Source organism: Fukomys damarensis, unplaced genomic scaffold (assembly GCF_012274545.1).
Source record: "Fukomys damarensis isolate Sample0158 unplaced genomic scaffold, DMR_v1.0_HiC HiC_scaffold_2, whole genome shotgun sequence".
Taxonomy (NCBI): domain Eukaryota; kingdom Metazoa; phylum Chordata; class Mammalia; order Rodentia; family Bathyergidae; genus Fukomys; species Fukomys damarensis.
Genome location: NW_022900914.1, coordinates 44,439,518 through 44,465,679, shown reverse-complemented (window position 1 = coordinate 44,465,679; position 26,162 = coordinate 44,439,518). Strand labels below are relative to the sequence as shown.

Here is a 26,162-nt window from a genome sequence, read left to right as displayed (position 1 = left end):
GTATGTGTGTGTGTGTACACACATTTTTATGAAATAAGTAAAATACTCAAGGAGAAACATTGTCTTTCATAATTTATAAGTAAATTGAATTTCTCACCTTTGCTTACCAATAGAATTTAATGAATCACTCTAATAATGCCAAATGAGTACATTTCTTCTGTTCATAACATAAATTAAGAGTTGACCCTAATACATACATACATATGAATGAATATAAATGAATATAAATATAAGTATGTAGATATATACATATATATACATATATATATATATATGTATATATATATACGCTGAGGTAAGAGGATCACAAGTATGAGCCCAGCCTATGCAACTTAGCAATTTATGAGAACCTGTCTCAAAATAAAAAAATAAGTGGACTAGAGAGTAACTCAGTGAAAAACCCTTGGATTCAATCTCCAATACCACAGAAAAAAACACAATAAAACAGACCTTTTACCACTACCATAAGTATAGTCTTAAATTGGCTTTTGTCAAGGGCCAATTCAGAGCTCCCACTGAAAGATTAAAAGGCAATAAACTGAGCAATACTGTAATAAGACTCAAAACATCCTTCTCAAATGAAAAAGCTTCCTATTTCAAAACTAAAACATCATTTTAGGAGGCAGGGTATGGAAGACCCACATGTAGTGAAAATCTGGGCCTTTGCACTATGAAGTTTCCATGTCTACCTCTATAACATTACAAATCCAAAGTGGCAAAATGAAACCAGTGATTATTTCTGTCTGGAGAAATCCATCTGCAGCCACGTGGTTATTCCATGTGTCAGTCATAAGCATGTGACCAGGAAGGGACTGGAGCTCATCACATATAGCCCCTCATCCTCAGAGGAACTAGGTCCCTTGGAGTGAGCTGGTTTACTGAAGGTTGGGTGACTGCTGGATGGCACAGACCTAACCAGAACCCAACCAGACACTGGATGCTCCTTCCACTCACTACACCACCTCACTTCACAAATGCTCCTGCTGTTGGGTGGGATTTCCTGGTCTGGATAAGTAGAAAAACTCTTTTCAGGATGTCATGATGTCAGGAGCTAACAACCTCTCCATCTAAGTCAGTTCTGAGGGAATGGGTTTTCACAGCATTGCTGACAGACTTTCTGGAATCTACAAAGCCATTCCAATTCCTCAAAGCCTAGAGGCCAGGTGCAGCTCTCAGGAGAGAATATTTGTAGTTCTTCTTCTCTCCAAGGTTTTCAGACCGAATATTCATGCAGGATTATGCCTGACTGATTGGTTGATGTGGCTCAGGATGAACAGGTATGGGGAGGGAGTCTGAGTAGACACTCTTCTCTCCCACAGAATTTCATTCTTACCTTCTGGGCTGCTCTCCACTGAAGTCACCACACATCCTCGCAAGTGGACGGCTCCCAGAGGATCTTCCCCCTAGAGGAGAAAGGGGTTATCTGTTTTCAAAGTGTAGTGTATGATGAATGTATCTTCTTTTCTTGGTACAAAAGCCACACAGACTACCTCGGATACCTATCACGTTCCTCAATAAATAAGAGCAGAAGTAGGTAAAAGGAAATCTATTCCAGATCTTCCACCTCCACTTCAGTGAGGCCAGGAAGGCTGCATGAGAACATACAAGTGAACTTGTACTTCCAATGTAGAGGACTATGGTTGGGGAAGTAGAGAGATTGAAGTCACCACACTCTACTAGGGAAGAGCTGCCTGTTTCTAGTATGCACCATCAGAATATAACCTTTCCAGGAGCAAATCAAAGAACCCTTCACTATAACCTTCAGAGCTGGCTCCTTCAATGGAATAAAAAGCCCTCTTCAACCATCCACACCCCAAACTGATGAACTTCAGCAAGGCACTCATCAAAGTTGGCCTGGAAGAGTTGGGGATTTAGCTCAGTGGTGCTACCACCTGCCTCACAAGCACAGGGTCCTGAGTTATTTCCCATACTTAATAATAAAAAAAAAAAAAAGTTGGCCTGGAAGTGAGTGGAATTATCACTTTTTTGCATATTATAAACAAAGATTAGCATGATGGACCTGTTGAGTTCCCCTAAAAATATCAAGTTGGGGCAAACAAAAAAAATTATACCAAATCAATCAAGCAAATTATAATTTTTCTACCATTCTTGAGCTTCTACTGGCCTCAAAGTCCCAAAAACTCAGATCTTTGCATTGAGAAGTGGTAGAAAAAGTAAAGAAGGAAGGGGGAAAAGCAGGAGTGGGGTGAAGAGAAGATGGAAATAGCAGCAGAGCTGAAAGGGGAGTGGGACAAGTACCTCACAAATGCAGGAGAGGCTTCCGTTTGAATGGATTTAAAGAGCAAAGAAGATCACTTACCCCTGCAGGGTCATAGTAGTGTAGGTAGGCAGGGTCTTCTCTCAGAATGAACTTTCTCACTTTCCAGTTTTTCCTCCTATGCCCCTGTATCCAGGAACAACATAAAACAAAGCATGATGAATTCCTAGAATGACTCTCTACACAGGTGCCTAGGTGATGTCTTTGCTGACTTGAAAAAAGAAAGAAAAAACATCAACTTCAGGAGAACCAGGCCCCAATCTGGGTCTTGCTTAGGAACATGGTGCTAGTTAATAAGGTGGTTATTATAGTATTAAATTAAATAGATGAATTAAATTATTTCTAAGCTTCTCTTGTAGCTTTAGTATAATGTAAGACAGTGTTATTATGTATTAGTACTGTACTATGCTAGGCAATGTGAGAGATATAAAATGAATTAAAATGTGATCCTATAATCTGAGGCATTTATGACCTATGTGGAAATATAAAATAGCAAAGCCCAGATAAAATAATTGGTTTCAAAATAGTTAAATAAGGGATATGTAGCTGTGGGCTTTGGCTGTCAAATGAGCCTTATGACATCCATATGGGATACAGTATTTACATGGGCGGAAAGACTACAACAACACAAAAGCAGAGGTACAAACTCTCAAGCCACAAGAAAACACTGGTGAAGAAGACCAGTGTGGCTAGAATGGAGGGTGCATGAGGAGTTGCAGAGGCAAGGCTGGAGAAGCAGGCAGAGCTTAGAAAAAAAGAGAATAATGGGTTAGGATGGTTGCTGAGGGCTTTTGAGTAGGAAGTGAGATTGCAATTCAATTTTAGATAATTATTTCAATGCCATTTTATGGTGACAAGTTACAAAACATACCTGCTACATAGATGAAAGGAAAGCCAGGAGGAAGATAATAAAGAGGTCATTAAAAAATGACTACAATGATCAAGGCATAAATTTATTAGGAATTAATGTTAGGTAGCAGCAGTAGAAATGGAAATGGCAGCTATAAGAGACATGAAGAAAATAGGAGAACAGAACTTGTCTTTGTAGAATTACACATTGGCATTAGCTATAGACTGTGAGTTTTTAGGGCAAGATTTGTCTCCTATTTATCTTTGTCCTCTAGTACCCAGCACAGTACCTGGCACATGGAAGTTGCTCCATATCTGGCAGTAATTGCTATGAATTATCAAGTTATTTCAATTAGCTTATGGCAGATTTTAAAATGTCATGGTAAACATGACTCTACGATTTCCCATAGAGAATTGAAATAATTTTAAATAAAACCAGAAACCAGAAAAAGTACTAGATTAGAAGATAAACAGTTTCAACCTTGCCAATACAAAGAATGTTGTTTGTAATCTCCAAAGCACCACATGCTAGCATAGAGATGATTTTTTTTTCATTTTCTGTTGCGCTTATGTAGAAAGTAATGTATCATGGGTAGTTTTTAGAAACACAGTTTCTGTCATAAAAAAAGTTCAGAGGAATTTAAAGAGAGCATTCAAGAATGAGCCTAAGTTTCTTGGCCAAGCATTTGTCAAGAAACTCATTTCCAAACATTTTCTTTGCCAAAGGATGGAGCCAGGAACCCTGTAGTGTCACACAGGAGGGCAGAAAATATTTCTAGCTGCTTTATCATATACAGAAGAGCATTTGTGATGCATGTGCTTTTAAGTATAAATTCCTCCTCTAGGAAATGAGCCAGGAACCCTGTAGTGTCACACAGGAGGGCAGAAAATATTTCTATCTGCTTTATCATATACAGAAGAGCATTTGTGATGCATGTGCTTTTAAGTATAAATTCCTCCTCTTTGTTTTAATTTTGCTCATGAGATACAAACACTAAAGCTGCCATTCCTCAACATTTCCTTTGTCAGCAGACACACACGTCACACACTCTTACACAACTTCTGGGTGACCACCTCGTCATGAGTCAATGGAAGACAAAGGTAACAGGAAAGATGTGAAATCATCTACCACTGGCCAGTCACCATATTCCCTTGAAGCCCTCACTGACATCACAGTGTGGCCTGCTAAAGCATGTGGCTGGCCAGTCATCTTTCATTTAGTGAGTATTTCTGGAAGGATTTTAAGGAAGGTATGCTTGCCAGGGTTTCCAAGAATTGTTACTGAATTGTTAAAAGCCCACTTATATTTAATTTAATTTAATTTAATTTGCAAGTGTTTATTGCCTGTACTAGAACAAACAGGGTGCTGAACTCTGCAGCTGAAACAAAGCATAGGTAACACATTGTCCTTTCCCTCAAGGAACCTACATGTGGTTGAAATTAAATAAAGATAACTTGTTAATTCTTAGGAAAAAATTATGTAAGAGGGATTGTATGGAATATAATCCAAGACCACGCATCCTCAAACTGGCTCCAACTGTCAGGTAGATTGTTTCCCCTGAAATAGAAATGGGCAGAATCAGGGAGGGGAAAATGGCCCTCCAGGTGGACACAGCTATTTCCGCCCTGTGAAGTGTGGCACACAAGTGTCCTTTTTCATGAGAAGACTTTCTTTGCAAGTTGACCATGGTTACCTCCCAGCCACAGACAGAACGACAGTTTACTTTCTGTGGATCTTAAAGAAAAAAAAAATTTTTTTTAATTCTTTCAAATGATTCTGATACTTACCAGGGTCACTAACCATTGAGCTAAGAGGTCAGAAACATAAAGGGAAATGCCAACTCAAGTAGAAAAGGCTTTGCTTTTCCCTTACACCATCCCCACTGCTCCCCAAATGGAAGCCTGTTGTGAGAACCAAATTCCTGAATATACAGATTCCTGTCTTTTTTTTATGTAAAAAGGAAGCTTGTAAAAGTGACTGTCTATGTAGTTGTATTTTGAGACTAGAATAAATTAGGTTTTATGAAAAAGACTAGCTCAGTGTTTTGCAGCCTTGACTACATATCAGAATCATTTGGGAACTGCAAAAATCCATATTCTGATTTAATTGGCCTGGGGGTGGAGCTTTAACAGCTCCCAGAATGCTCAGATGTGCACCAACTGGCCTACCTAGATGCACCTATTATGGGCTGAGTAAAGGATGGCAAAAGAAAACACATATTTATGTTTACTCTGGTCCCTGTTATCTTCAACACATGCTCAGGCACCCATTCCTTCGGCCAGGGTTGGACCATTCAGGGTCTCCTACTAAGTTCTCTGCCCAGACGTGGTGCCAGTCCAGCCCAGATGTTATCTACCCTTTATCAACTTTCATGCTCAGTTTTCTAAGAGCTCCTCTCGAGCTTAGGGCTTTGGGGTGGGGGCTCAGTAGAAGAGTCCTTGCCTAACATGCACACGGCCCTGGATTTGATTCCCTGCTCCGCAACTAATTATAGAATGAATCCATAAAATAAGTAAATAGTACAATTTCTTCTCAAGTTACTCTTTTCTTAACAACTACCTCCTAGCACCTGAAATCCAAGGGGCAAAGGCACAGGAATGCGCCCGAACGAATGAGGAAAGCAGCAATGGCAAACTCCATCAGAGCCTCCCCACTGGAAGGCTGTCCTGCGCCTATGCCCTTGCTTCAATCTAGCCAGTTGGTTCCCTTGTCATAAAAAGGCATTAGGATAGGTCACAGGTTCTTTCTAAATTCTTGCTGTGTATTTCTTAGGACTCTGTTATCCTAAAGCCTGATGTTAAGGTAATTTTTCCAAACTAAGTCACCATTCCAGTGAAATTCAAAATCCGTGCCATTACTTAATCTCAACAAGCCCACAACCTCTCTAGTTAAGTGTAAATATGTAGTTTGCTTTGATTCACCTCACCTTGCCCACCACTGATTATGAAGATGAAATTTAGGGGACGTTTTAATATGAAGAAAGTCAAGTCTCTAAGTCACATGGACCTACACACAGTGCACAGAAATCTCTTTTCAGCCACCAAATTTTCTGCATTATATACTGAGCAGTGCTTTTAAGGCAGCACACAGCTCAGCCAGGAAGGCCAGATTTTGTCCCTCTAAAAGCAACTTTTGCTTTTAGTGACACCCTGTGCTAATTTCAATTTATTTCATCCTCAATTTCCCCATGCCTTCCTGCTACTTCTCCTAGTAACAGCTGGTCCTGGCTTCCTTGTTTATCCCCAGCCCTTATAATCTCTCAATTCCTAGTGTCATGTGGCTTAGCACCTGGGAGCTGCCTCATCAGCTCACTGAAGCCCTTGTCTCCCAGACTGCTGATGGCTGGATGGTGGTGTAACCGTAGATGCTGGGTAATCCCTTGTAACTCCCCCCAGGACCATTCTTTGCCTGCGGTTCCTGTGGAGGTGGCCTCCGCTGTATCTTGGCTTTTGGTCTCCCTGTGCCTTCCCTTCAGCCTGAAACGGTACCTCCTTGTTCACAAAGACAAACGATGTTTCCTTCTGGGTATAGCCTTTTTCTACTTCCTGGTTTCTTTGAAGGGAGGAAGGGAGGCTAAATAACAATATTTTACCATGAAACATCTTTATCTTTTGGATGGCATCTCTTGGCCAATTTATTTCCTCTCACCAATTAAAAGGGCTTTACTTTCCTATGATTGATCAAAGAAGCATTTTCCAATTTCTAGGGGTATCTTCTGCTCTGCCCGCCTCAGTCCTCCTAATCTGACGCCATTTTAATTTTCTCCTTAGCTCTTTGTCTGTCTTTCACTCTGTGGATTTCAGTTTCTGGCTCATTATTTGCCAAATAAATTAGATCCCGCATAATTTAGATTTTAAAAACAGACCCAGTAAGGGGGAGGCCAGAAGGGAATGGTGGTGGCCACTCACCTGCTTCAGCAGACATCCCTGTTTGATAATGACCCCCCTGAATTCTTCTTTCAGAATCACATCATCATCACTGGAATTCTCTTCACAGAAAAATCCACTGTCTGGCTATGGAGAGACCACGCAGCAAGTTGATTTTACTCATTTTAGGCCTGTTGCTACATGTACCATTTCCATTTTTCCCTCCCCTCCAGCCACTAGGACAGGTTGTCCTTGGTTAGCTAGGTTCTCCTCCTCCATTTCCCTGCTTTCATCTTGCTCCTTTTTAGTCCCACTCAGGTGTGATCTTATCCCTATCCTTTCATTTTCTAGGATTCCCCAAGCTATATCCTAAGTCCAGCTCAGTTTTTCTCACTGAGTACATTTCTGTCTTTCCAGACTTCCTTCTCTCGCAACCTCATGGACACAGCCTTGAGATCAGGGAGACTAAATGTGTAAGATACTACCTAGTAGTCTCTCTATTACCACTTTTGCCACTTAGCTTCTTCTGCTTTGAGAAGACCAAGAGCACACATCTAGCCTTAACCCGTGACATCAGGAGGGAACTGGGACGTACTCAGCTATACAAGAATGATGAATCAGAGGAAGAGGGTCACTGTGGTGGGTGTTTTTAAATAAATAGCCAAATTTAAATTGGTTTAAATAGCCAGACAAAAGGTCTGAAGAAAAAAAAGTACCAACAGTGGAATTTCTCCTAAAGTGAGATGAAATTCTGCCTGAGACATTAACTTCATTTTTGAAAGTTGGATGGTATAGAAGTTTTCTAACTTCTATATTCTGGTCCAAAATAGAAACAAAATCTCCCTAGAAATTCTCTGTTTCTGAAATTATAGCATGGCCCAAGATTGGGCTCATATTATGTAAGCATTTCCCAATCTCTGGTAAGCGAAGCACGTGACATACCCCAGATAACTGTAGGAAGTGATGTGCACAAACACATTCTGTATCATAACATATTTAATATGTTTGAAAAAATACAACCAGCTTATCACACCTTTGATTTTTATTGATTGCCCTCTCGAAAAGAAATTCCACAGGGGCTAGAACTTTTGCCTGTAAACCCCCGCCCCACTTAATCTCCTTTGTCTAACAGAGTGCTAGCCATGTACTATAGCCTAATAAATTTTTATAAGTGAATTGTGCCTTAGAATAAGAATGAAAATAGTGAGGTTTTAAAACTCAATTAAAAGAGAACAATTCCAGCAAGCAATTGTTTTCTTTCTCCTGATCCACTTGAGCCGGGCAGAGTTGCAAAAGGAACAACCAACAAGTATGAGAAGTGCTGGGGTTACAGAAGCTGGGTGACCTCAGACCTTCCTGGCCCCTTCTCCCCAGCTGACACCTGCCCCTCAGCTGACAGCTTTCTGTAGAGCTGTGAGCACTTTCTTTTGCATATGAGCTATGAACTGAAATCAATTGAGAATCTGCCCTGGGCAGTCCTCACTACAGGAAGAGATTGGTAGCTTCTTTTCACTTACAAAGTAGTAGAAAGCATCAGGGTTGTCCAGGAAAGGGTTCTCGGTGATTTGGTCTGCTGCATTCTTGGAGAGATCCCCAGCAGGCTGCAGGTATCCTTCGCTGAGCAGTGATGAGGCAATCATGAGACCTTCCTGGCGATTCCGAACTGACTTGTTGGATACTAACCAGTCCACAACACAGCTACCTGGACAGGACCAACAGAGGGAAGGTTACCTCTCCTTCCCAAGGAACAAGACACTGACCCTCACCCTGCACTGACTCCAGAGCACGCAAGTGTCCAACATGTCTCATTTTCCCTGTCATTCCAAGAAGGAGAAACTAGTGAGACAGATGCCTAGAAACAAAAGGAACCATGTGAAGGATTTTGAAAAAGATTTATGTGCTGCTTAAGAGGCATGATTAAGAAATCATTTTTATCAATTCATTTAGTTTATTAAATTTGTTTATTAAATTATTAAGGAGAATTTGTTGAGCATCTACTAAACAATAGGTACTTTGAAGGGGACTGGGCAGATTCCCTCAGGGAATCTTAAAGAGAGAAACGAGTGATAAGTAAGTATTATAATAATCACTGTGCTGTACATGAATGTTACAGAACTATTTGAAGATGCAGAAGGGGGAAAGGAAGAGGAAGGGACTGCTATGCTCTGTGAGGAAAAAGATTTATAATGAAAGTGGCACTGGGCTGAGATCTAAAAAGCGAGTAGGTGTTTGTAAGCATGTGAAATAGGGGCTGAGAGCATCCAGCCCAGGTGCGGAGGCAGCAGTGTGAACAGATGCGTGCAGGCGTGCAGCAGCCCGTAGGGGCAAGGGGAGGAGCTGGCGAAAAGAAAGCAAAAGGAGACAGAGGAGGAGGAAGGTGAAGAGTGGGTGGGGAGAGCTGGGATGGTACATTTAGGAAGTTGGCAGTGAGGAGCCATTGCAAGTTTTTAAGCAGCACATAACATGATGGGTTGTGTGTCCGGAAATAAAATATGACGACGTTACTTGCACTGATGGTTACGCCTCACTAGGGACCTCCAACAGTCATTTAATCAAACTTCTGCATCAAGAGAGGGCAACGGGAATAAAATGAAATTGGCCTATCACGTGGCTTGGCAGCAGGCTAAACCAAAGCTTTGCAGTCATGAAAGTGTGTTCTTTGCAGGTATAGCAATGTCAGAGCTGGTGGGTCACCCAAGTCAGAGCATCAGGGAGGCCACCATCAGCAGATGCAGCTTTTGGTTAGTGAGACTTCAATGAATTTCATACATGAAAAGTGTCTGGCCACTCTTCTTTCTCTGCACAGAAAAGATACTACCTAGTAGTCTCTCTATTACCACCTTTGCCACTTAGCTTCTTAACCCGTGACATCAGGAGGGAACTGGGACGTACTCAGCTATACAAGAATGATGAATCAGAGGAAGAGGGTCACTGTGGTGGGTGTTTTTAAATAAATAGCCAAATTTAAATTGGTTTAAATAGCCAGACAAAAGGTCTGAAGAAAAAAAAGTACCAACAGTGGAATTTCTCCTAAAGTGAGATGAAATTCTGCCTGAGACATTAACTTCATTTTTGAAAGTTGGATGGTATCAGAAGTTTTCTAACTTCTATATTCTGGTCCAAAATAGAAACAAAATCTCCCTAGAAATTCTCTGTTTCTGAAATTATAGCATGGCCCAATGCATTTATACTTTTAATCAGTCACAGAGACCCTACAGAACAGGTAGGACAGTAATTATATATCCAATCTGAAAGTTGAAAACATTAAGACTCAGAGTTTAAATGACCTTAGGCCTACCTGGCACCTATTCTGGGCCCTCGCATTTACATGTTTTCACACTTGAGTCCACGCTTGTTCAGCTGGGCATGCTGACGCTTACAAGACAAAGTCTACCCCATCTCCTTGTCACCTGATTTTCAAGGTCCTCTGTCACATGTCCCCATTGCCCCCATTAGAGCAATCACGCCTTCTTCCCCTTCCCCTTCCTAACCCTGACCAGAGCTATTTTCATGGGTTATCTGTTGACCTGACATAATCTCAGATTCTAAATCTGTTGCATTTTCTCAGAATTTTCTTCTTCTGACATCGCTCATCACCGTTAAGTAAGCCATACCCAGTTTCCAACAAATACTCCCAAACTGTGCACACCACTGCATTCCCTATAATGAATAATTAATTCTACCAAGCTGGTCAATTTCTTTTCTCAGATGCATATTCTGCACATCTCTATCCCATAGTTTGTCCCCACCATTCTCTACATAGAAATCCTCTCCCCAAATTGTTGCCCATATTTCCGTGTTAAATGTAGGTACCTCCTCCTGTTTATCCCAACCTCTAAACTTTTTTCTGGACCCATGGGACTGTTATATAGATGTAGTCTCATGTAATCATTGTCACTTGAGAGCTTGGCCTATATAGCACTTGGGGTGTATAAGGCACCGTTCTACACATATAACAGCAAACATACTGATAGGGAAAACTTAAATAAATGAAAATTTAGGAAATGTCACAATATAAGATAACTTCTGCCCCTCACCCAGCTTAGTTCAGAATCAACCAGTATGGGAGATACCTAGCCTCCCCACAAAAGTTTGGAAGTGAAAAAAAACATTGTTAGCTTTGTTAATCAAACAGCTCCCTTCCCCCTGGCTAGAGTAGGTAACTGAACGAATCTTAAAGGTAACTTCCCTAACAAAGAACTGCAGGTTGGAATTCAGCTGCCTCGATATCATGTTTTGGGTATCTGTGAAAATGCAATGTAACCGACTGAGTAAGATCAAAGCTGTAAAACCCTATAAAAGTAAGAGTTGTAGCCCAAAGGAGGAGTGGATCAGGGCACCGCCAGTAGGTGTGATCGATCCCCATGGATGGAGTAAACTTTTTTATTTTACTTCCATTCTTCTGCCTCTCTGTGTGTCACTTGCCGTCTCCTTCCGTAACAATACAAAGCAGGTAAACTGCAAATACAAACATTTTCCGGACAGAAAGTAAAGCACAGAGAAGCTAAATTCCTGGTCCAAGGTTTCACAGCCAACTTGCAGAGCCAGAATTTAAAGCAAGGTAGTCTGGTTCCAATGAGCATGTTTTAACCACTACACCACACTACCTGAATCTGTAACATCTTATGTGCAACCTGTCATCCTTAATATCGCTATTTAAATTTCATACTAAATATCTTGATCCCTATTTATCACACATATGCATTCTGCCCAGCTCTATGTTCCTAACAATTCTAAAAATAATGTGCCACATATTGGGTAAAAAAGTTCCTTTGTCTGATTTAGCTGAAACTTGTGAAATGTTATCTTGAAGAGTAGTTTTTTGTTTTATTTGTTTTTCTTCAAACCCTCTTTCTGTTTCCACACGAGGGAAACTCAGTTCTCATGCTTACTGATCTGTATTCCCTGACCCCACTCATCCACCAGGCTCCACCCCAAAACCTCCCACACACTGACTGCTAAAGGAGAACTCCATATTCCACCCCCAGTCGCTCCATTTCTGGCACATAATTAATTTTACCTGTGAAGCAGTGATTAAAAATCTTCTTGTCCTTCTCTATGTTCAATTCTTTCACTCCTTTTTCAGTGTCTTTCATGGACAAATACAAGGCACTGCACAGAGATCAAAACAGGTAGATTAGTGGAGTGTGTTTTGGAATAGTGAGTTCCCTGCGGGAGGTGGCACCTTGCAGAGAATGGCCTGGAGCACCAGCTTCCCTGCCCCGCAGCTTAATCTCTCCACTAGACCCTAAGTAGGCAGCATTTGTATTTGTGTAGTTCTGTGGCCTGCAGAGCACTAGCAAAATGCAGTTACTTGATGTCTCTTAAATTCATTAAGCTTTCTGTTGATTTAACTTGTGGTGCCTGAGTTAGGTGACCAAGATTAAAGTTTCTTAAAGTCATCCTAGATCTTTAAGGTCTCTGCTACAGTTTGGGTCTGGAATATCTCCCAAAGGGCTGTGTTAAAGGCTTAGTTCCCAGATTGGTGCAATTGGGAAGTGGTGGAAACTTCAAGAGATGAGGTCTAGCCAGAGATCTGTTAATTGAGGTGTGTGCGGTACTCTGTGTGAGAGGATTGCAGTCCTCTGGACTTTCTCTGTCATGTCACCATGAGGTGGGCTGTTTTGCTATGTTATGAGCTCCTACCATGATGTGCTGCCTCCCCATCCACCAGAACCCTAAAAGCAAAGGGTCAAATTGGCCATAGACTGAACTCTCCAAAATGGTGAACCAAAAAACAACATTCTCTTTGTAAAAATTGCTATCTCAGGTGTTTGTTACAGTAAGAGAAGGCTCATCAACACAGTCCCTTGAATCTTTAAAGATCTTCAAGAGACCATCTGTTGTAGACATTTTCCTCCAAGAATATTTCCTCCAAGTTTCTTATTTTTAAAATGACAAAAGAAGGCAAAATAGTAAGAAGTTCTCATTTTTGTCCTTTCAGAGAAATTCTAAGGTGCAAAAGAGGAGCCACTTGCATGTATTCTGCGGTCCCACAGTTTGAGCATCGTTATTCTTTAGCTGTGATAGCTCTGGCCAGGGTTATGATCACTTGATGAGCTCAGTCAGCAGCTGCAGCTAGAGAAGGTATCTTCTCTCTCTTACCAAAGAGCTTTACCACTGAACTCAATGCACAAACTTTACTCCTGTGGCAGGCCCGATCTGGTCTTAATCCTGCAGAAGACGTCTCTGGTCCCTTCTCAAGGACTCTTTACTGCTCCACCACACGTAAACAGAATTTTTGTTGAACATGTTTAACAGCCAGCATGATATTCTTTTCCTTGCTACATTGAGATTCTGAAGCTTGCTTGTTTTCTTTCTTTCTTTCTTTCTCCCCCACCCTCTCTCCCTCTCCCTGTCCCTCCCTCCCTTCCTTCCTTTCTTTTTTGACAGGGTCTACCATGTAGTTTACGATGGCCTTGGACTCACGCCAATACTCCTGCCTCAACCTCCAGAGTGCTAGGATTCTAGGTAGGCACCAACACACCTATCCTTGAAACTTTATTTAAAGACTAAATTATATGGTTAGTGAATAAATGAAATAATGAGTCTCTCCCCCCACCCCACACCCTCTCTCTTCTCTCTCTCTCTCTCTCCTCTCTCCCTTTCCAGCTACCTAATAAAGGGCATTTATATGCCATTAGCCTCCATATCTGTCCTCAGCTCCTAGGCGTTGGAAAGGCCATAATCAGACCAGGTCCAGAGAAACATCTTAGTCCACCAAGTGTCAGTATCAACCCAGCAGAGGGGACACAGACTCCCAGAGGTGGCTAAAAGAAACCTTGGAGCAAAATCTGTTGTGTTCTTCCTCTTGTTGAGAAAAAGGAAAAAATCGGGAAAGGGTAGCAAAAAGTAAACAAAGAATTACCCTAAATCAACAGTTTCTGGCAGATGAATGGACCTCCTCGTGGATTTCCTTGAAAACTTCTGGCCTCCTTCAATGCATTTGATGGCCTTCTTGATGTCCCGAACCCAAGCATCTCTCTCTTCCAGGTAGGCTGCCTGGAAGTACTGGTCTTGTTGTTTGGTGCTGGTGATCTTAAACACAAACTGAAAATGTAAACACATCCCATTAGAAATGACCGTTTTAAAGGCTAAGGCCCTTCATGAACCACAGCAGTCAACTCAAACCTGTTCTAACAGAGACCCAAACATCACAGTGAAGTATGAGTACTGGCGAGAGGGGCTCATCCAGGGAGTGCTGCTCAACTGCAGGCTGTATGTGTACTAAGAGGTCTGCAAGGAGCATGAGGTTCATTGCGGCCCGTGATGTCAACTCACCATCCTTTTGCTAAAGTCCTGACAAGGGCTAGTCACACTGCTTCCTTTCAGGGGGATCATTCCTTTGGGGCTGTTGTCACTTTTCTTCTTATAGAATTCAATTCCATCTTCTAACAGTACCATCCACATAGGTTTCCAGGTGTTAAACACGTTCCCCTGTAAGGTTGACAAAAATAGCTGAGGTGGCCAGGGTTCTTCCAAAACTATATGTTCTGCCTAGCAGGAGATAGTCTATACTATAGCAGTGGCAAACCTTTCAGAGCTTTCAATGATAGCAAACAGCTTGGTGCAGTACACATGCCATAAGTTTGCCACCATTGGATTTTCGTAGAGTTGGCTTTAAAAATGTTTTGTGACAAGCTGGGTGTAGGAATGCATGCCTGTAATCTCAACCCTTGGTGGCTGAGGCAGGAGGATTGTGAATTCAAGGCCAGCCTAGACTGTAGAGTGAGATCTTGTCCCCACAAAAACAACAACAAGCTGGGCATGGGGGCGCATGCCTATAATCCCAGCACTTGGGAGGCTGAGGCAGGAGGATCGCTATGAGTTCGAGACCAGCCTGGGCTACATAGTGAGTTCCAGGTCAGCCTCACCTACTTATAGAGACCCTGTCTCAAAACACATACACACACACACACACCAAAGTTTTGTGGCATCATTTCCATTGTTCCAACATAAATTCTCTCAAACCAAGGACTTCATGGGATACCATTTTGATTTCTATCCCTGGTGTTTTGCTCAAACAGATACCATTCTCTGGAATGCTCTTTCCCAAACCTGTCTTTTCCCTACTCTTTACTGACTAATTTTTCTCCATCTCAAAGACCTCACCTACTTAGTGAGACCCTGTCTCAAAACACATACACACACACACACACCAAAGTTTTGTGGCATCATTTCCATTGTTCCAACATAAATTCTCTCAAACCAAGGACTTCATGGGATACCATTTTGATTTCTATCCCTGGTGTTTTGCTCAAACAGATACCATTCTCTGGAATGCTCTTTCCCAAACCTGTCTTTTCCCTACTCTTTACTGACTAATTTTTCTCCATCTCAAAGGCTCAGGGTAACTGCCGCATTGATGAAGCCTTCCCAAAATGCACCTCATCACCCTGATCTTAGGGTAACTTTCTACTATTCTCATTGATTATGCCACACATCCTGAAACTTTGTTATGTGCTGCCTTATATAGTCATTAATCATTTTCAGTGTGGTTATCTTTTCTTTTCTATGGCACTGACATAATTATATCCTTTTATTGGCTCATGATACTGGGAGAAAGCAGATTTATCAAAATAATGCAAAAGATTATTGCCCAAATTGTCCAATATTAGCATGTACCACACTTTACTAAGAAGAGTGACAAGTCCCTTTCCCTGCCCCTTTTTCATGCCTGGTTCACGACACCAGGAACCATGTTCTCCTTCCACTGCTATGTGTAAGAAATAGCAGCAAGGTTTTCTTCTGCAATTAGCTCTTACCCATGATCTTATCATTCAGATTTTTTTGTATTCATGTTTTTAATGTTTTAACTTCCTATTTTGAAGAAAGAACAAATAGAATAATGACTATTGTCAGTATTTTATCCAAAGGTTTTTATTTTTCTTTTAGAAAATTTCAATTCATGGGGTGTTTGTCAAATTGAAGAAAGAATTTCATGTTCTAAAGTCAGTGTTGCAAGTTATTTTCCTAGAACTTTTCAAAATATGGTTATAGGCCACCTGACCTGACTCACCAAATATGTATATAAATAAGGTTTGGTCACATCACAAATCTGCTTTCACTTGCAAGCCCAACATGTTGCAAGGTAGTGAGTCCTGGGCGAGCTAATTCAGACCCCACTATTTCCCAGCTTCTCAGACATGGGGAAGCCCCTTATCCACTCCTAACTTCAGTTCCCAGCACTAAAAATACCTGCCTCAGAGGTTTCTGGCACAGGTTAATTGATATAATATGGACAGGACTGTTATGTTCTGATATTGCATTATTAAATATCTTGAAAGATGGCTATGTGTTGTCTTTAATGCTTTGAGTTTCTAGCACAATAAACAGCTGCTCTTTCACCATTTCTCAAATTCCTGTAAAATGGTCATGAGCCAGTATCACCATCACCATGTTAGTGAGGAAGACGCTCAAGAGTGTATAGCCAGTTGCATTGCAGAGTACCAAGTGAGAAAGCTGAGGAGTGTGACAAAGATGTGTGAGCAAAAAAATATATATCTTTAGTTTCTTTTCTGGTGCAGTGAGGTTGAGGGGTCATCCTTGGACTTGCATCCTGCCCCATCATTGCATGGCCAGTGTGTATTTTGAGTGCTTGAAGGTATGCAATGACTTGGCCTCAGACCTTAAACCTGCATTGCATTTGAGCTTCATGTTGACCACTTATCAGTTGTATATATTCTTGGGGGAAATGTTTAATGTTGTTTTTGAGACAGGGTCTCGCTATGTAGCTCAGGCTGGCCTTGAACTTGCAGTGATCCTCTTGCCTCGGCCTCCAAAGTTCCGGGATTACAGGAACATGCCATTACACTTGAATAAAATGTTTAATTTCTGAGCCACTTATTTTTTTCCTCTTTTAAGAGACAGATGATTCTATCTTATAGTATGTTAGCAAGTATTAGATTGACATAAAGGGTAAAATGTGTATACACGTGAATGATGCATATATATTTATATATATATATATATACAATGTATACATTATGCATACATATATAGAGGTGTATTTAACTCATTTTATATGTAAGGTATATAAAGACACTCTGTCAGTGACAAGTTACCACTAAACTATGTTTCTGGAGGGAAGGAACCTACCACAGAATGATGTTGCCAAGTATTCAGTAAATAATTTATAGAACAAATGGTTATAATTTAAAATTACATTATGAAATGATGGATAAGTAAGAGCAAATGAAGAAGATATAAAGAAATGATTAATGTGAGAATAAAAATTAATATATAACCATGTTTTCTGAAATTATTCTACAGACACATCTTGGACTTAATAAACAGCAGAGCTTTGGTCAATATGGAGAGAGGTAACCCATGGGACAGGAGGACTTTCACTCTGCTGGATTTGTTTTTTAATTAAGAGATAATCTGTATGCACCTATAGAGAGCCCATAAGCTCCTCATGGGCCTTTACCAATGGATTAAAGTATTGATCTCTTCTCTCTTTCATGTGTGCTCCAAGCTGACTTCTTATGGGTTAGTTTATGCTCCCAAACCTGCCTATTGTGTTCAATTCATTCAGGGATGAATAGCGTCTATCCCAAGTGGCAATTCAGACTGTGTAACAGTGGACTCCTGAAACTGGACAAACTGGGAAAGTGTCTTGATCCAATAGCTGTGTTTATCGTGGACATGGAGGCCATAAAGGAGAGTGTGCACACTACAGTCACTTCCATTCCTTGGTCCAATCAGATGTTCTCTGAATGTGGATTTCCAGAAGAACCCAGCCAGAGCACAGGGCATACACCTGTAATCCCAGCTACTTGAAACTCTGAGGCTCAAGGCTACTCTGGGCAATTTAGCAAGACCCTATCTAAAAATAAGAAGGGCTAATCGCTTCTCGGCCTTTTGGCTAAGATCAAGTGTAAAAATAAGAAGGGCTGGAGATGTAGCCCAATGGTAGAGAGCCCCTGGGTCAATCCCAAGTATGAAGCGGGGAGGGGAAGAAGGGAGAAGAGGAGGAAGAGGGGGAAGATACAGAAAAGGAGGGATGAGATGAAAAAGAAAGGAAGAAACCCAGACATCAGTCTTGTGTGCTGGCATAGCTAAATTGTATGAAAATAACTTGCAAAATAGTCTGTAACGCAAAGGTACTACCCATGTCAATGAGGCCCTCAGGGAAAATCATTAGTTAAAAAGTTTTCAGTTTGGATTAATGCCAACTGCCCCATTAGCAATAAATTATCCATTCTAACTAAATGAAGGAATTCTCCCTTTATGGTCTGTATGTTAGGACAGCTTTGAAAAGGAAGAGTATAAGATTCCTTGCCCTGTCACGACTACCACAAAAAAGAATTATCATCCAGTTTCCACCAGATCCTGCTGCTTATCTCAAAATACAAAGGGCCTCTAAATAAAGCCCCAGTTGTCCAAAAGGAAGACTATTTATGCAAAGAAGATAAATACTGTGGGACTATCACTTTGCTGTCCAAACATTTCCTTTATTTTAGGTCCTCAAAGAATTTTTTTCAACTAAAACACGTTTGGTTTTTTATGTTTTTTTGTTTTGGTTTGGTTTGGTTTTTTTCTGCCAAAAATTAATCCAGCATAATACTGTATTATTTCTATTTCCCTTTTCAAAAACAGACAAGGTCAGACATTATGCCAAAATATAAAATAATTTAAATCAAATATCTTCCTATTTTGTACCGAAAAGAGGTTATATCCAGAGTATAAAGAGCTTCTGTAAATCAATAAGAAAAGTACAAAAAAAATCAATTTTAAAATGGGAAAAAATGATTAAATGGGCATATCACTAAAGAAAACTATCCAAAAGTTGTTTGTTTGGTTTTTTTGTTTTTGTTTCTGTTTTTTGTACCAGGGATAGAACTTGGGTCCTTGTGCTTGTGAGGCAGAGGGCAGACCACTGAGCTAAATCCCTGGCCCAAAGTTAATTTTTAAAAAGTGTTACAACACCATTATTTATATCAAGGAAACACACAGATTCAAATCAAAACAAGATACCTCTACATGAGAGTACCTAAAATTTACACAATGTAAGAAAAGCAAGGAGGTAGAATAACTGGAACTCCTGTACATGGCTGACTGGAGTATAAAATGTTATATCCTATCCAGAAAGGTGTTTGCAGTTTATGGTAAAGTTAAACACACAAGTGCCCTGTACACCAAGAATTTCACATCTGGACATATATCTGAGAGAAATTACTGTGTGTTGTGAAACGGGTTCCATACAAGTCTGTTCACAGAACCTCTATGGCCCATCAACAGGGCAATGAATAAGTAAAAACTGTATAGTACAATACCTAAAGCCACATTACTAGTTTAGTAAATTCATAAAACAGAATGCAAGTTAGCCATTTAATGAACCACTGCTGCTTGCAACACCATAGATGACCTTCACTAATGATATATTGAGTGAAAAAAGTTTGAAAATGTACTTATGAGTGACTCCATTTATATGAGGTTCAAAGACAAGCATAACTGATGAAAAGTTATGATTATAGTTATCTAGGATGGGAGTATAGCAAAAGAAAGGAAAGGATAGAAGACTTACGGTATACTGGCAATGTCTTCACCTTGAACTGTGTACATGACATATAAATATGTAAAAATACATGGCATTTTTATATTGTATTGTATTAGCCTGCAATTTAAGAAACAATGTTCTATGCCTGGTGTGGTGGCACACACCTGTAATCTCAGCACTTGAGAGGCTGAGGTAGGAGGATTGCTGTGAGTTTTAGGCCAGCCTGGGCTACATAGTGAGTTCAAGTCCAGACTGAATTGCATAGTGAGACCTTGTCTCAAAAAAACAAAATCGAAATATGAGAGAGAGAGAGAGAGAGAGAGAGAGAGAGAGAGAGAGGGAGGGAGGGAGGGAGAGAGGGAGAGAAACAAGGGAGAAAGGAAGGAAGGAAGGAAGGAAAGGAAAGGAAAGAAACAATGTTCTTCAGTTTGATTGTACAAAGTTTCTGTTAGTTCATTCCACGGAGGTAATACACAATGTACACAATGGTAGGGTAGCCTCATCCTTCAGGTTGTTTCTGTGGAAAGGAGCTATTCTATCTTGGTTACCTGTAGCAATTTAATCATTGGAAAAATAGCATATTTAGGCAACACATGGTTCTCAATTGAATGGGAACTTAAAAGGCAGCTATGTGTGATGCTAACTGAATTGTTTGAGGTTATTTCAATATATGAGCTAGATGTTTACATTACATCCGTGTTAAATTTCTTGGATATGATAATGGCATTTGACCACAGAGGAGAATGTTCTTGTTCTTAGAGTATCCTCTAAGATACTGAAGTATTTAGGGATGAGGTAAAATGATGTCTGAAACTTACTCTCCAACATAAAATTATGTGTGTTTGTGTGATTATATAAAAATATAGGGAGAGGGAGAGACAAAACAAATCTGATCATTTATGATCACTGGATGAATCTAGGTAAAAGGAATATGGTAGTGATACTAGTTTTCTGATTTTCCTATGAATTTGAATTTTTTTAAGTAATTGGGAAAATCTGATAAATTTACAACATTCAACACAATGATTTGCTAAAATTTATAATATAGGTTTAGGGAAATATATAGATGTCTGTGCAATAAGGAAAGTGGGAAGGGTGGGGGAAAGGTAATAAGGGAGAGGAAAAAAATATGAGAAACTGATAAAAATGGAAATAAAGTGTTTGTAAATGGGGAGAGGAGGAGGGGGTGAAGGGAGGGCAGGGACAAGGGGAAAAATGAGAATCAAGACCTATTATGTAAAGGTACAGAATCCCAATGATGAATGTAATTGTATTGTATACCTAGATTGTACCAATAACCTCAGTAAAAAGAAAAAAAATTAAAAAAAAAAGAATTAAAGAAACTGGAAATCAGATTTTAAAAAGCAAGGCCCCATTAGATGACTTGCACTAATATATGCTTGCTTAGTATAAAACTTAGTATAAAACTGGGACAAGAATCTGAGTGTCTTAAGTCCCAGTTTTTTGTCCCTTTCCCTTCTTTAGATGTCATCTTCATTTTGCTTCTTGAATGAGTTCGGTTATACTGGAATCTAGATCAGTTTTTTTTATACCATTTAGTTTCAAAACCTCACTTTAATGGAGAGATGATAGATAGATAGGCAGGCAGACAGACTGCTGGAGGCTGAGTATTTCTTATCCAAAATGATGCTTAGGACCAACCAGAAGTGTTTCAGATTCTTTTCAGATTATAGGATATTTGCATAATGACATATTGGGGATGGAGCCCAAGCCTAAACATTAAACTCATTTTTATTTTATAGACATCTCTTATACACAGCCTACATGTAATTTCATATAACATTTTTAATAATTGTATGCATGAAACAGCTTCACGGTGTGGAATTTTGCATTTGTGATGTAGAGTCAGCAGCATTCAAAACATTTCAGATTCTAGAGCACTTCAGATTTCAGGTTTTTACAGTAAGGATGTTCAGTGTGTGTGTGAGTGTGTGTGTGTGTGTGTGTGTGTGTGTGTGTGTGTATGTGCAGTATGTATCCATTTTCCCATTATGCACCAAAAGCTGTATGATTACATGTTCACAATGGGTGCATTTTGGATGCTGATCCAGATTTAAAATTTTCAGGTGAATAACTGTTCTTCATCACAGGACTGGTATGATTTAGCAATCAGCCTGACATTAGATGACAGCAAAAGAAGAAATCATAAAGGACATAACATCTGACCATATATAAAACATGAACTTCTGCATATTAAAAACAAACTACAAATGAAAATATGTGGATATTTATAATACAACATCATATGATTAAAAGTCATTTTAAAAATTCATTAGAGTTGATAAGAAATACAAAAATCCTCCCAGTTTTTTCAAATGGGCAAGTGATATAGACAGGCAATTTTCAAAAGAAGAATTCCAAAACCTGTAATAATGTACTGCTTCAACAGAAACCAAAATAATACAAATTGAAATTAAATAAGATACAGTCTTTTCCTTCAGTAAGATTAAAAAAAAAAAGACTTGGAAAATGTGTTGAAGATTTGGGGAAATAGGAATACAGGGGAAAAGGAGCTCTATGAGTCATCGGGTTGGCGTGAACCGTAAAAAAAAAAAAAGAAAAGAAAAAACCCTAAGCATTGTGGGCTGTACAGATGGTTCAGGATCTAAAGTAGGCAGATGCGAGGCAGATGCATCCTAACTCTCAGTGGAGCACAGCCAGAGCTGACCAGGAGCCTTGGAGCCGGTGGCCCAGTCTCAGATCCCAACCCTGACACTCTGCAGCCGTGTAACTGGAGCAAGGTTTTAAACGTCATTTTCTAACATCTAGTAAACAGGCACATTGCTAATTATATTTTAAGGTTGTGAGGGTATTAAATAAAACAATCCATGTAAATCGCTGAAATCAATAACTAGCACTTCGTAAGTGCTCTTTACATACTACTGATTCCCTATAAGTCTATGCTTCTCAAATGCCCTGGAGAACAACACTGAATCCAGGGATCCTCAAAGCTGCAGGTAACCTGGAGCCTGTTCAAAAGAGAATGCCAAGATGGCACCACCTCTCCTGGAATTATTGAAAGAACTGACTAGGTATAACCCAAAAAGTGACAGAGAACAGATGAGAATTGTCGTCAAAGTGTGAAATCCTTAGGTTGTTTCAAAGCCTCAGTAGCTAGAGGTTTATGGAAAACAGTTTTCTGCATAACTCAGAGAAAAATAATGAGTTTCCCATCAAGAGAAGTGTTTAAGAATACTTCTTAGTAGGTTAATTCAAACAATGCAGTCCTTGAACCCAGCCTGGGCATTTGAGCAATGTAGCATGTCTCTAAGGATTTTAAAAAGAAAATAAAAAGGGGTGAGGATGTCAGCGTGAAAGGCCTGGGTTTAATCCTCAGTATGGGGGTAGGAGCCACAGGTGAGAAGTTTGATTAAACACATAGCATCCATTTTACCCTGAGATTTTATACACTGGTCTCAAAGAAACTGCTGTCTCTATGTCCCTTTACCTTTATATTTCCAGATAACCCTGCCAACCTTTTGGCCTCACCTTCAAGCCAAAAAAACAATGGTAATAAAGCTTAGAGCCATAGTTTACAGAATCCTTTAAAGATTTTATCTTAGCTGCAGTTACCTTCTTTTTCTAATTCTGAAAAATTTGCTCTAGCAAATAATTGTTATAACAGTTTCTAGGATTCAGACATGACCCAGATATTGGGAGCATAAAAAATGAATGAGATATAATCTCTCCTCTCGCAGTTCATAATCTTGCTGAGGAAGATTTGTCCAGTTCAAGGTGACAAATGCCCAAATCAGAGGTGCCTTCCTGTGTAGGCTCAGCTTTGCTGAAAGAAGCCACAGCTGATTGATGGCTGAGAGCTGGGGCAATTGGAGTTTTGTGTTATCTCCCCTCCTAGACACTGAAAACACCTCTTTTGACTTCCCCTTTCCCTGGAGCTTCTCTTTTCAAAAGCCGATGTATGGCTAGAATTCAAAGGAAAATTACATTATGAACAAAACTATGTAACCAAAGCAGAAGTATGAGTTATTATTACCTATTTTCCTACCTTTTAAACTGACACTGCTTAGATTGAACCCTATCTTCTGTTGCATTGTTACTCATATCATATATTTTCTTACTTGTACAACATCCCAAACAAATGGTTGTCTTGTGCCTTTTTGAAAGCAAGAATATTTGTCTATTTAGTAGAATATTTTTACATAAACTTTTCCAGGTTGGATAAATTTTCAATAAAACATTAAATAACCCATACAGAAATGGCACACTGTGCTAGAATGATTTCTGGAGTCTTAGTTTTCAGTTTACATCTCAACTTTGCCCCCTCTAGGTTCTACTTTGACAAGTTACTTAGACAAATTACTAAATTTTTCTAAACATTCATATCCTCATCTGTAAATTGAAGATAAAATACCTACTACTTCCCATTATAAAGATTTAAGGAAACTATGTATGTCAAGGGGTTAGCACAGTTGCTAGCTTATAATAGGGGCTCAAAGATTTTAGCTTTAGCAACTAAGGAAGGGAAAGTTTCTGAAACAAACATTTATTTAAAATGCCACATTAGAGGACTAGGGGTACCACCCAGTGTCACAGTGCTTGCCTACCATGTGCAAGGCTCTAAATTTGACCCATAGCACTGGAAAACAACACATAAACAAAAACAAAATACCAAAATTGAGAATCTTATTACAACAGAGAGTGCTCAAATGGCCCTAGACAAAAATACAAATAACATGGAAAGCACACTCTATAAACATAAAAATTATGGAAGGTACAAATTGTGGAAATTTCAGTATGAACTTTTACTATGTTTTCTTCTGGGCACATTTTCTAGATTCGCATTCTCACAAAGCCTAATATGAAAGAATTACTCTCTCTAAAAACTATTAATTTAAATCCATATGCTTGAAAACCCCGACTCTATCAACCCTACTTTCTGGTGAGACAGTGTCACTTCTTACAGATTTAATGTTCTATATTTTCATAGTTTGGGGTATTTAAAATATGAGCATACAAATTTTATAACAGCAATTTTTATTGCAAAATGTATTTTAGTCTTCTAAAAAACAAAAGTGAGCTTTTCAGAAAATATTTTCCTTCACTTGTTTTTCTCAGATATCAGCCCCAAATTAATCAACATTAATTATTATTGGTTCTCTTAGAAGGTATTTCTGCCTATCACAGGGAATGCACACCCACCTCTGTGCGTGCATGTGTGTCTTTTCCAAAGGATATTTCAAACTACACCTACTCAGAACATCAGCTAACGGCACAGAACTGCACCATCCCAGATATATTGCAAACACTAACTTAGATTAAATCTGTGTTGGGAAAATACTGGGTATAAACAGAGCTCAGTGCTGTACCACTGGGACAGAAACCCAGGAGTCAGAAAGTGGCTTTTTGTTCCCAACTCTGTCACAGCCATGTGACCTTGGATCTCAGGGCTAGAACAAATAGTCAAAGATCCCTTCCAGTCTGAAATAAAACAGAGATAAGGCTATTAAATTCCTTGAAAGTAGAGCACTGTAGGCTAAGATGCCAAATAAATAAATGCTCTAAAACAGAGTTATATTCAATATTCATTCAATTAAAAGTTGGTCTCCAGAAAGAAGGTACTGAACCCAGCTCATTTCTGAAATGCTGAGCTCATGTGGTGCTGTGCGAGCATGCTGTGTACAGAGGTGCTGACCACAGGATACCAACAAGCCCTACGTGTGAATTCACCATGCTGGGCAGTTTCACAGCTCAGAACACACCCAGCATGAGGAGAAAGACCAACAACCTTCACCACATTCAATTGTCCTGATGCCACATCAGTGAGACTAAGCAATTTTTAGTCTTAATAGAGACACTGGGGTCTCTATTTTCTAATCTTCAGAATCCATCTACCAACTTGACAGGCAATTATACAAATTCACTAAGAGTTGTGAGTGAAGCGATTGTGCCCCATTTTTAAAAAGTAAGAATTTGTTGTGCATCGATTCTAAAACAGCCCAAGAAATAAGCTATAATCACTCTGTCATATCAACTCATCTTTAATCACTTTCTTTTCTCCACCCCATAACCCCCCCAAAAAAACCCTGAGGGAGGAAAATTTAAATAACAAATGAACAGTCTCCCTAAGTAGCAGCAGAAGCAATTGAGCTTTTTGGCAAAACACACAAGTGGTGCTTAAAATGATGTTCTAAATTATGAGGGGATTAAGCAGGGACCCCACCTTCCCCACTCTGCAGTCTGTAATTTGTAGACTCGTTAGATAAAACTGTGCCAACTGGATTAATTTGCTTTTCAGAAACAGAAGGCAGTGGAATATGGGCTGATCGCCCCCCTGCCCCGATGTGGAACTCTTTGACAGTCTCCCAGTAGGTCCTGCACCAAACGTCCCTCATAAAAGAAAGAGACGAAGTGCAAAGCCGGACATGGATCCTCAGCCAGCCTGTCTCCCCCTGTGTAAAGGGCTCTCCGGGGGCTCTCCCACTTACCTTCTTCACAAGGTAGCCCTCTCTGATCCGCTTTGGCTCCATTTTCTGACAGGAAGACTGACGCACGGGCCCACTCTCGGACAAGTCCTCTCAGTCAGGCTCTTCTGACAGCTGAGGAGGTTGTGGGCTGCCCTTTTTACAGTGAGGTCTCTTTCACAATTTCCCCTCTGCTGGCGATCTCATGATCACATCCTCTTCC

General features: G+C 39.9%; 1 protein-coding gene across 1 annotated transcript in view; it reads right to left on the bottom strand.

Annotated features, from left to right (window-relative positions):
• The window catches only part of Plek (pleckstrin), a 27,799-nt gene extending 1,652 nt beyond the window's left edge, over window positions 1-26,147 (bottom strand). The window contains exons 1-8 of the mRNA XM_010609709.3: window positions 25,964-26,147; window positions 14,276-14,431; window positions 13,863-14,044; window positions 12,015-12,106; window positions 8,512-8,696; window positions 7,037-7,141; window positions 2,321-2,404; window positions 1,334-1,403 (exon numbers count right to left, since the gene is read on the bottom strand). Of these exons, the coding sequence (XP_010608011.1) occupies window positions 1,334-1,403; window positions 2,321-2,404; window positions 7,037-7,141; window positions 8,512-8,696; window positions 12,015-12,106; window positions 13,863-14,044; window positions 14,276-14,431; window positions 25,964-26,005 (916 nt within the window). The 5' untranslated portion in view covers window positions 26,006-26,147. The remainder of the gene's footprint in view (window positions 1-1,333; window positions 1,404-2,320; window positions 2,405-7,036; window positions 7,142-8,511; window positions 8,697-12,014; window positions 12,107-13,862; window positions 14,045-14,275; window positions 14,432-25,963) is intronic.
• Between the last annotated feature and the right edge of the window lie 15 nt (window positions 26,148-26,162).